The sequence below is a fragment of the Curcuma longa genome, chromosome 3, assembly GCF_044706935.1.
Source record: "Curcuma longa cultivar G26 ecotype Majalengka, Jawa Barat chromosome 3, ITB_CL_G26_1.1, whole genome shotgun sequence".
Lineage (NCBI taxonomy): Eukaryota > Viridiplantae > Streptophyta > Magnoliopsida > Zingiberales > Zingiberaceae > Curcuma > Curcuma longa.
Window position 1 is genome coordinate 3,241,156 of NC_133863.1, and position 11,874 is coordinate 3,253,029.

General features: G+C 38.4%; 1 protein-coding gene and 1 pseudogene across 1 annotated transcript; both read left to right on the top strand.

Annotated features, from left to right (window-relative positions):
- The first annotated feature begins 5,118 nt into the window (after positions 1–5,118).
- Positions 5,119–6,866, top strand: LOC141825116 (putative WRKY transcription factor 27). Its single transcript, XM_074712509.1, has 3 exons — positions 5,119–5,715; positions 5,842–5,958; positions 6,072–6,866. The coding sequence occupies exons 1-3, from the start codon at positions 5,309–5,311 to the stop codon at positions 6,661–6,663; spliced, it is 1,116 nt and encodes a 371-aa protein (XP_074568610.1). The 5' UTR covers positions 5,119–5,308; the 3' UTR covers positions 6,664–6,866.
- A 1,674-nt stretch (positions 6,867–8,540) lies between these two features.
- On the top strand, positions 8,541–11,592 carry LOC141823039 (reticulon-like protein B5; annotated as a pseudogene).
- Positions 11,593–11,874: the final 282 nt, after the last annotated feature.

Here is an 11,874-nt window from a genome sequence, read left to right on the forward strand (position 1 = left end):
ATTAGGTTTTCTAGTTTAGAGCGAATTAGACTCTAGAGAACTCATAACTGCTTTTATTTTTTTCATATGAATAATAAAGGATCATCAAGGTGATTAATTTTATGAAACTATCTTGCTTTTATTTGTCATAAGAATATGATTGATGAAATACCCCGGGGCAGAAGAGAAAAGATCCAAAATGAAAGTCTCCAAGGCATAGTTGAGTTGGTTATGAAACAGATACCAAGGATTTGAATCTGGTAATCTTCCTCCGTCGTGACCAAAAGTTTCTCGATTTACCTCCTCACAGATGGTCATGAAATCGACATTAAAATATGTGATTCTATTTTTTTTAGAAAAGATCCAAAGTGAAAACATATGAACGCACCAATTCACTTTTCAATGAGATTAATCAATTCAAATCTTTATTATTTATTTAAATTAAATTTTTAAATAACATTATAAAAAAGAATTTATTATTATTATTATTATTTATCATTTTCGTCATATCCGATACGATATAGATAATCTTGTAATCATATACACAGTCGAAGCAAACACACGATTTCGCACATTGGGATTCGTCATCGTCACCAACCTGAGAGCATGCTGCTGTCGAGCACTTGCGATGTCATGTTTTAAACGGAAACCATCTTTTAATTATTTCTCCAGCCAGTGTAATATCTAAAATCTAGTGACCAGGCCCATTAGCTTGATTGCTTGTCTGTAGTCCTCGGGGTAATGGTGCAACGGTAGGACCAGCCAGATCCCCAACTACGGCGTATTTGTAGGAATTTTTCTCCAAATAGGGAACGCAACAAAGATACTGGACATCTATTGACCGTCGTATGTACTTTCCGATTTACCCTGATGGTATTGGGAAATCTCGAACTTAGAGATGTGGCCATTATAATTTGTTGATAAATATAATTTTGTTTGTCTGGATTGCTTTTTTAGCAAGGCAGCTCTGAAAAGGGAAATGATTAGATTCGGAGGGAATCTGCGACTGCGTTGCCACTGGTCGATCGTCTGGCCACCAAAGCCTGAAAATTATGGAGACAATAATTAAGGATGGGTGCTTGCTTTTCTCCATCCAGGGACATATAAGTAATTGTAAATAAAAAAAAATACATTACATAAAAATATAATATAAAAATACAACATAACATACTTTATTGCATAAATATAAGATTCACGGTATAAATATGAGACCTACTACATGAAATATGTCATATTATATTTTTATATTACATTTTTTTTATGTAATATATAATTGCTCGTGTAAATAATTAGTCCTTCTCCTTTTTCCTCCTCCTCCTCTTCCTTCTCCGTATGACAACATTAATATATAACTATTTTGCATAGATCACTTAATTAGACAGACGTTTAGATCCTTAACCGAAGAAGAGATCTAAATTGGCAAAAGCCAAGATTTGAACACACAGAGACAGCGGACTGTACGTACGTGCAGTGAATCTGCATGCCTACTACAAAGCTACGTGATCTTAGCATCACTCCCACACGAAATCAAGTACAAATGAAGGGCTATATATATGCATTAATTTATAGAAGGGATAGGCGGCATAAGCTAGCAACTAGATTTTGTGCTGGCTTTCTTTCGTTTTTCCGTTTTCCGTGATTTACAGCCGCCGCCTTCGTCTGCCGCCCCCCAAATGGAAGACTGCCCTTTCGCAAGCCTTTCTTTTTAATGCTTAAATTAATACTCTTCTTTTCGGGGGACTTTAATGATTTCCATTCTTTATAAATTATATTTTTATTTTTATACTAATTATTCTGAATATGTTTTTTAAATATCTTATTAGAATGCATAGTTTATTTTCACTCTTTGATTTTCTGAAAATTAATTAAACATATGTTAGAATTGAGTGAACTAGACCAATAGCCCTGTCCATTATTGGGGGTTCTTAATCTATATATTATTTAAATAGTTTTCTTATAAAATGAATATTGAAATAAAAATAATTTATCTAGTTTATTTTATCAATCAAATTAAAATATATATTCTTCTACTGTTGTTTACCAATTTTAATAATATTATTTTATTTCCTACTATTTTTCTTCACGAATCAAATATTGCATGAATGTTATCCTCGTTTCGCCTATTTGAATGGTGAATTCCTTTAAAATGGGTCTAGCCAATTAATTCTTATCACGAAATTTCTGTCTAGAATTGTTTTTTACAAATATTTGAGTCACTTGGCGTATCGATCTATAGAATGAATACGAAATATATCCTTGCATTTTTTTAAAAAAAAGTTTAATCAGTATTTATATTATTAATTAATTAGGTAGTAATTATTTAATTAGCAATAAGTGAGCTGGATTAAAAAAACTTTCTTTTAAAATATCAAAACTTAAATCCGTACAATAATAATAATAATATTGTTCAAGTGAGATTAATTTTATCGTTTTTATTTAAAATAAAGAATGATCTCTCTAGCTGATGATATCGTGATATTTGATGATTAAGATTTAAAAAATGTTTTATAATTTTGTTTTTTTTACTTTTCTTGTTGACCGATTTACTCTTCGGTAAAAAAATGTTTTATAATTATTATCAAAGTTTTTAAAAAACTTTTCTAGCAGATAAGTGACCCTAAATATATAGAAAAATTAAGTTATATATATATATATATATATATATATATATATATAAAATGGTCCCTACTAAATATATAGAAAAATAAGTTGTTGAGAGTCCATCAATAGCTAACATCCAAAGCTCTTTGTTCTTTTCAATGTGCACCAATCCAAGATCATTCAATTGCTCGAGACAAATGACCAAACCACTCCTTTAGTTTAAAATATTTAAGTTGGAACTCAATTTTTCAAAACATAAAAAAAAAGAAAAAGAAAACTTATTCACAATGGTACTAGAATACGTAATCCTACATTGGGATTAAACTTAGATCCCTAACCTACCTCTTAAGTCTTAACATGGGGATTAAACAAGGGAATCCACCGTTAGTGTCTTAACATTGCAATTAATGCCCAGTTTACTTGGAGGTGCGGAAAGGGAAACTGAGGAAAATTTTCCTTTGCATGCATGTATCCACTGTTTACTTTTTTAAATTTTTATGAGAGGAAAGAAAATTAATCCATCTGTTGATGAGTTTGCTGCCAAAATTGGTTCCTTCCAAATCGAGCGGAAAGCAAAGGATGGAAATAAAAAAGACATAAATGTCCTCTTCTCTCTCTTCCGGGCTCTCGCTTCCGCTGCCTTCGCCCGACGTTCTCTTCTCTTCCTCCCGTTCGCGCGAGGGTGTCGCCGGACCGGACCACCGCTGTCGCCGATCACCTGAGGTGCGATCTCGATTCTCCTGTCCGCCGCCTTTCTTCTCCACTTGCTGTCCGGCGCCGCTCCATCTTCGCGTAGCCGGCCGGCCATCCGCCGGAGATGGAGAGAGCAGCCGACGAGGAGGCATCCAGGAGAGAGCGGCCGACGAGGAGGCATCGGGTGGAAGCCGCTGCCATCTTCCGGCGATTCGAGCCCGAAGAAGTGAGATAGCGAGAGAGACGGAGAAGCAGCGGGAGAAGGACGGTGGGAGAAGGAGAAGAAGATGGGGGTATTTCTTCCGGCGATTCGAGCCCGAAGAAGTGAGATAGCGAGAGAGAGACGGAGAAGCAGCGGGAGAAGGACGGTGGGAGAAGGAGAATAAGATGGGAGTATTTTAGACAATACAGATGTGTTTGATTTTCTTTCCTTAAGCAAGGTAAACAAACATCACAAAAGGATAGATTTTATTTACCTTCCTTTTTCCTCCCCTAGGGATTTATTTTCCCTATGAATTCCTTTCCTTTCTCCATCCATTCTACCAAGTAAACTGAGCATAAGTCTCCTTGCAAAGAAGTCCGCCACCTTAATTAGTATGCAACATGCATGATCTCTTCCCCACTTTGATGTATCAATTTGTACTTCCATGTTTTGCGACTTTGAGAATCTCTGATGTTCTTTAATCCAAAAGACAGATAATCATTTTGTATTAATGTTTAATTAGAATGCTAACTCTCGATCAGATCTTGTCGTACTGTTCGCCAGTTGATATGCAATCGGACATGGATATATATTAGTTCGCCAAGCTTGCTTTTATTCATATAATGAAGTCAACTTATACCTCTACATTTTCAACTCAACTTCTTCCTTATTGCCTAGATAATTAGTCACATTGCTTCCCGCGTTTAATGTTAACATGTAATTGGCAGCTAAAATCCTATTTGAAAACTTATTGTTTATTTCTTTTTCTTTTTTTTTTATAATTAAAATATTTGTTTTTGATTAATTTTAGAGATGATCAATTTGATCCTATAAAATTTTTTCATTGATTATCATTATAAATTGAGAAGCATTCAAGGAGGCTTAATAGTTCTTAAGTCTATTTTTCAAAGAAAAATTTCTTATAATATATTACAAGTAAGATTTGAATTTAAGATATCTGATTATTTTTTAGATGATCTAACTGAAGTAACGTAGCTTTGGGGACCGCTTATTATTTTGTTTTTGAAAAAGGAGTACGGAGGAATTTAATCTCTTGAAATTTTAATCAATTTCATACATTCAATGAACAAAAATTGCATGACAAAAAGGGGGCACACGAATTAAAGGCTCAAACTAAATACATTGTATGTAAATATTTAAATTTATTTATTAAAAGTATCATCACTCAACTAATAATTTTATTAGCACATTTATTCACAAAATGCCATATTTATTATTTAAGTTCTTCTGTGAATGTTCGAAAACATGACAATTGTCACCGAGAAACAAGGAGGAGGAGGGTCCACAGTCCCACGCTTCTCCTCACGTGTGACACACGTGGCCCTTGTACCGCTATAATGACACCCCTCTCAGATGCATTTATTTTACTCACTTATTGCGAACTCCTAATTAATCATCAATTCACAACTTAATCCTCTCAATTATTCTCACTCACTTATTACCCTTTAAACCTCTCGTGCTCTCTCTCTCCCTCTCTCTCTCTCCTTCCTCTCGCCCCTTTGACTTTTGCAAAAAGTCAAGCGGCTGGAGAAACGAAAGCAACGGTGGTTTTCCGAAAACCATCCTGGCTTTTGGCCGATTCGAGCGACACCCCTGACCCTCACCACCAAACACCGCTCCTTTATCTTTGCATACTAAATCCTTGTATATATACCAGTGTCTTCCTCTCCACTCTTCCGCAAAAAAAGTCAGCGACGATCGCTTCACCTTTCTCTATCCTCTCCTTTTTCACCTCATCCTTGCTCCGTTGGTCAACGCCTCCGTGGCTGCTTAGGCGGATCTCGGGCACAGATCTGGGAGTTTTTGAAGGAAATGGCCGCCGACAACGACTGGGATCTAGGAGCGGTAGTGAGGAGCTGCCGGGCGGCGGCGGCGGCTAAGACGTTGGAGAGGAGAGACTTTGCTTCTTTTCCTCTCTCGGAGGCGCCACTTGAGGTGTGGGAGGAGGCAGAAGGAGCGAAAGGTGGCTCCTTTTTCGGATTCTCGGATCTGTTCCAGATTAGCGATAGCGGCCAGGAGCTGGAGGAACTGTGCAAGCCCTTTTTGATCAACAGAGTCTGCCAACGGCAACAGCTTGGAACTGGGACGGTGACTGATTCCCATTACTCTGTCTCTGCCGCTTCTGTTTTCGCTGCCGCTGTGGCTGGGCAGCATCAGCCGCCCCAGCCGGCGAGGCAACCTCCCCGGTCTCTCGTCCAGATGCCTCGATCCAAGCGCAGGTAAGAGATTGGATAAATCTTGGACATCGCCCTTTTTCTTATTCTTTTCCTGCTCTTTCATTTCGATTAGCGGAAGAAAAGCTTTGGACTTGGGTCTAAAAATTGAGTTTTGGCTGGGGATTCCAGGAGAAACCAGCAGAAGAAGGTAGTGTGCCACGTCTCTGCCGCCAGGCTCTCCGACGACGATGTGTGGGCGTGGCGCAAGTACGGACAGAAACCGATCAAGGGTTCTCCTTATCCTCGGTACACACAGTTTACCCCCTCTCTCTCTCTTTCTCGGATTATTGAGGATCAAATAATCACAGTTGCTAACTTCGAGCTTGGTTGCTCGATCGTCTCATGGCGTTTGGAAACAGGGGATACTATCGGTGTAGCAGTTCAAAGGGGTGCTTAGCCCGGAAGCAGGTTGAGCGAAGCCGGGCGGACCCTGCCATGTTCATCATCACCTACACCGCAGAGCACAACCACCCTGTCCCTACTCATCGCAACTCCCTCGCCGGAAGCACCCGCCACAAGTTCGCTTCCCCTACCCCCGTCGCTATCGCCGCAAAAGGAGACGCCTCCAGCGTCACCGGATTCCCTCCTCACTCCCAGAATCCCACCAACAGCCCCCTGTATTCCTCCGCCGCCGGTCTCTCCCCCACCACGCCCCTCACATCCTCCATGGAGGACGAACTCCTTAACCGCCGGCAGGAAGTAGATGACGACGACGAAGCAGATGACGATGAGATAGAAAATGAGGAGGAAATGCTACTGGTCGAGGACATGGAGGTCATGGGCGAGGACGAGTTGCTCTTCGTGGGCGTTGCGGAAGAAGTCGCTATCGCAGAAACCAGGGAAGCAGCAGCGGAGTTCCTCGACGACGAAATCGAGTTTGGTGAGTACGTCCTTGTGTCTCCATGGTCTTCGAACAGTAAAAACACCGCCGCCGCAGCTGGCAGCAGCTGACGCCTCTCCATCTCGACTTCCTTTGCCGGCAGAGAGCAGAGAGCAGAGAGCAGAGGAGAGAGAGAGAGAGAGAGGAAAGACAGTGGAGGACGACATCTCATCCGTCCATTTTTCACTTATGTCACATCTCAACCGTTACTCCTGCTTTTCCTCCCACTAGGAAAGGCAGAGTACTGAAGTTGGTAAAACTGTAATTTTATCTCTCTTCCTCCCTGTATTGTCTGCTTTGTTTATGATAATGTTTAGAGAAAAGAGGAATAGTTGCCCACTTACGTACGGCCTTGAGTTTTAAATTTCACATCGACGAACGAAGAGATAATGGTCAACTCGGCTTGGTGTGCGAAATCGAAACACAACAGTGTTCTAGCTGTTGTCCTTATTGCTTTCGGAGACTAAAGCTCTAGCTGACTTTGCTCTTTCGTGTCTTGAGCTTCATGAGGAATCTCCTCTTATATTAAAAAACAAAAAACACTACTTGCGTTGGATTTTTTTAATCGTATTTGATTAAATTAAGCACTCGTTTGGTATTCCCTAAAAGTTATTAATAGCACGTATCCCAGTGTCACATTATTTAGTTTCATCTGGCCTTTTAATGGCTTGGTGAAGTGTCATTGGCAGTGAATGCCACCAAGGTACATGCTGACATCAAATTATCAACTGCCGTGTGCATTTGGAAGTTCATCATATGTTGTTTGTCACATGTGAATTCGAGTGTCACACACATGGCAGGTTATTTTATTTTACTATTTCCAATTTCTTCTACGTTTCTTTTGTTTGTTTGATTGATATCCATGCTGTACAAACTCTTGCAAGGGAGAGTGTGTTGCAAGTAATTAATCATTCTGCAATTTTGTGATTAATTGGCAGTCACAGGAAAAGGATGAAGTAGTACCTGTAGAGGCCACGTAGCCTTGAGTGGAAAGCAACGGAAGGTTGAGCATCTGGTGGCAGTGGAGAGGATTGGTTCATCGTTTACCATGTTGGAAAAGCAAAACAAGCATAACAACACACACACAAAAACAACTTTAACTAAAGAAACGCATAGTGGCATTGCATGTGATGATGGAAACGAGTGGTAAAACCATTTGGGTCGCTGTTGGTAGATTTGACGGTGTCTGTAAAGTGCTGATTTAAAGTTGCTGGATGACAAATAAGAATTGTGCTTTATTATGAAACCGAATATAGCAGCAATTAGAATGGGGAGGGGCTTAATTTATTTACTGTTTACTGGACTTAAGGCGAAGGATAAAAAAGTTTGACAAATTAAAAGTTGAGACTTTCTGTTGTATATTGAAAAACTACTATGATGATTTATTTTTTTCACTATTAACATTTGATTAAAGATAAAACGAAATAAATCAAATAAAATCATAGAAATTACTATTGATTTGCTTGAACTAGTAAGGGAAAAGAAAAATGAAAAGAATGGAAATCTTAATTATGTTTTTTGAAGATTAGACTAATACAAGAAAAAGTAGAAGAGGAGCTACTCTTATTGGATTATTGGAGAGGAAGAAGAATTAGGATCTAGAATAAAGAAGGAAAGAAGGAAGGAAAGGAGGAGGATGATTGAAAACAGAGCTGCTGATGGAGAAGATATATGTCATGAAATGAACGATATATGTCAATCAGATAAATGCGATATATCAAAATCGCCGACATGTTCTCCATCTCGGCTGCCACGCACTCGACGGCCCGACGAACTCGATTTTCCACGCGTCGACATCCGACGATCCTCATTCTTTCTTTTTCTCATCTTTCAATTTTGAAAACTAACCCTCTTTACTTTACACCAACGATCAAGATTCTGCCAGTGTACGATAAAGCGCAGAGCGCAGGGGGAGAGGGAGAAAACTGAGAAGAGATCGTTTACGGTGATGGCCGAGCACGAGGAGTCGATTGTGACGGAGAAGATCGAGGAAAACCTGCGCGAATCATCTACATGCTCCGATTCCGAGTAGGAAAAAACGGAGCCATCCACCGCCGTCAAGTCCAAGGTCTTCCGACTCTTTGGCAGGGAGAAGCCACTCCACCTTGTTCTTGGCGGTGGACAAGGTTACCGTCTGTCAAACTTCCTTTACCGTTCCTTTCTTGTTCATTTTATATCATTCCTGTTTAAAATAACTTTGTTTTCTTAATTCTTTTTGTCATTTTCTCGTGAGCTTACACTTTTGTTGGCAGATTTACCCGAAATCATGTTAATCATACGTAAACTTGATTTTTATCCAAATTGTTTATTCGCTTCGAAGAGTGGATTTTCCATTACTGGACAGTTGCTGGCGTTTCCGATATTTTGAAGAAATTGTACGAAAAAATGTCATCATGCCAGAATTTCTCAGTTGTGAGCATGGATTAGGTTTAGTTTTCCCCCCTAACTTCTAGGATAAGGCTTTACAATAGGCGTTTGCGGCATTAAAAAATAGCTGATTTACCGTCTTAAGCAAGCGAGTTGCATGTTTTCCTGCTATACTTGATCAATAGTCAAAGTTGTCTGAGGTAGATTTTGTTGTGAGCATTTTTTAAAACAGAGAAAATTTTTTTAAACAAAATGTTTTTTTCGTTAATTGGGCGGTTAATAAATGAGAAAAAAGAGTCAAATTGAAATAAATCCTTACAAGTATATAATTCGTTGTTATCCTTCCATACTAGAGCTTAGCGTACATATCCTTGCAGAAAGTTAACACTTATTACTTACCGTTAATGGACTTCTTAGCTATCAAATTATGTGAGTATGCCTACAAATATCTATTATACAAATTTTAGAACCATAAGGAGGCATAAAAAGATATATAAACATATTGAGTATTTGTATTGGTAGTTGCTACATTACACACAGGGTTTGCTTTGTTAGTTTAGAACTGTAGTTAATATTTCTTTGCTACTTTCCTAGCTTTTCACCGCCCACCATTTGCAGTTACACCTACAGTTTTTCAAAGTACAGGCAGTTGTACCTGTAAACCTTTTGCAGTTTGTCTGAAACTATAAAAACTATTAGTTGGCTTTGTAAAGGATTAACATGGTAGAATATATTTTTTGGGGAATCATATATAGCAGTACTAGAAAGAAACATAAAACGAAATTACATATCACTTAGTAAATTAAGATACAAGGCTAATATTGCACTGTGCAATGTTATACAAAGTGGTCTAGGCAGTTGAAATATGTGGCCATAGGAGTGTTTAAGCCAAGGGATTACATATATGCAATGTGCGGTCCCTCTTGATGGGCGCATAAGTAGACCAAGGGGGGCGTCTTGGTAGATGCCTATGCAGTTAAAAGAAACAAAAGGAATGGTTTAGTTCATTTGATGATCCATAAATTAAGGTGGATTTTGTGATGAATTTTATGAAATGTTAAAGTTTTGATGTGGTAACACATAACTTGCCTGTACTAATTTAAATATTTATCGTGCAAGTAATAAACAATCTAGATATTAATCATATGCACACACAACTAACAAATATAACATATTCTACATTGGTATATTACGTGTTGCATGCTGTAGTATTGTTATTGTTTGCATTAGATATGATGATAAATGACTAGGCACTTGTAATTTTTTGAAGTCCTGTAGGAAGACCCATCATCCTTGTTCAATCTTTACGTCTTCAACATGCCCCACTAATGTTTGACTATGCGGTAAATAACACAAGTTTTGAAGTATGTTAAGAGCAACTTCAAAGGAAGATTCCTACAATGCTACTGAAAGTGCTGGACGGTGCTAAGGGAGACAAGATAGCGGATTTTCATGAGGATCATTTGTTAATGGTGGAGAGTAGGGAGGTGGTGATGTAGTAGTCTGTCGTCATTGATTTGATGCCAAGATATGTTGTGAAGGAAAGAGAGGCAGCTAGTTCTGAGAAGGAGGGGAGGTTGGAATCTTCTTGCCATTCTATCTCGAATTAAGAACAGTAGATAGAGGAAAAAGAAGTGGCTAGTACTGAAAGGGAGGGGAGGTGGGAATCTTCAGGCTACTCCCAATTCAAACTAAAAACACTAGATTAAGATCAAGAAGAAGATGCATCTCAGAGCATGTGAATATTAATGGAGAAAGAATATTGTCTATCCGATCATTCAATATAGGTGATATGATGCAATGAAACACTATTTTGTAGAACTGACAACATGATAGCTAGCTATACAAAGAATCATAAACGGACATTACATGTAACCATGAAATTAAGATGCTAGTTAGAATCATTTCACAGTATATGGTAAAGGAATCGGAGTGAATTAAGTAGGGCATAAGGATTCCTTTAATATTTACATGAATTACACGCAAATATACGATCTTTATGTGGATTTCTTGTTTGGTCAAATGAAACGGTTCAATATAACTACTTTCTTCATTAATTCTTCCTTCAAATATTCAGAGTATTAATTCATTGATGGATTACTATGTTGTTTATTCCATACTTGTTTCCTGGTTTTACTCCATTACAGCGGCTAACGTGATGCTATGGAGGGACAAGAAAATGTCAGCTGGAGTGTTCATTAGTGCTACTGTTACCTGGGTTCTGTTGGAGTTAGTTGGCTATCATCTACTAACCTTGGTTTGCAATGGCCTCTTAATCTCTTTGGTCATGCTCTTTTTGTGGTCGAAGGCTACCACCGTCATTAACAAGTAGACCTTTTTGCTGCTTTCAATGTTTATCTTTGTTTTCAGTTCACCACTGAATGTCTGCAACTTTGCATCTCAGATCTCCACCTCATGTTCCAGAGGTGAGCATCCCTGAGAATCAAGCTGTGAAATTGCACTTGAAGTGAGGTGTGAGATCAACAGAGCTTTTTCTCTTGTCAGAGAGATTGCACTTGGACGAGATCTGAAGAAATTTCTTGCTGTAGGTTCATTTCATCAATTCCTGTTACCGACACAAAAAAACATCCAGTTCCCTGTATGTTCTAATATCATTTCGGTCTTACAGGTGATTGTGGGGAACTCTGAGCTTCTTGTCATTGTAACCACTATTTTCATCACAAGAAAGCATCTAATTTAATCATCTATATTTTTGACACTAAGGCTTATCAGTTAACGCACTAACTTTATTTTAACACTTAAATAATTTAATTAAATATTAAGATATTATATAATTGTGAGAAATTACAGTAGAGCTTCAAAGTTATGACATTCGTTTGATTGATTATAATGCTTGGGAGTAGAAGCTCAGCCGTATGTTTCTTCAGCTGCTGGATTCCGATGGCCGTTGCCTG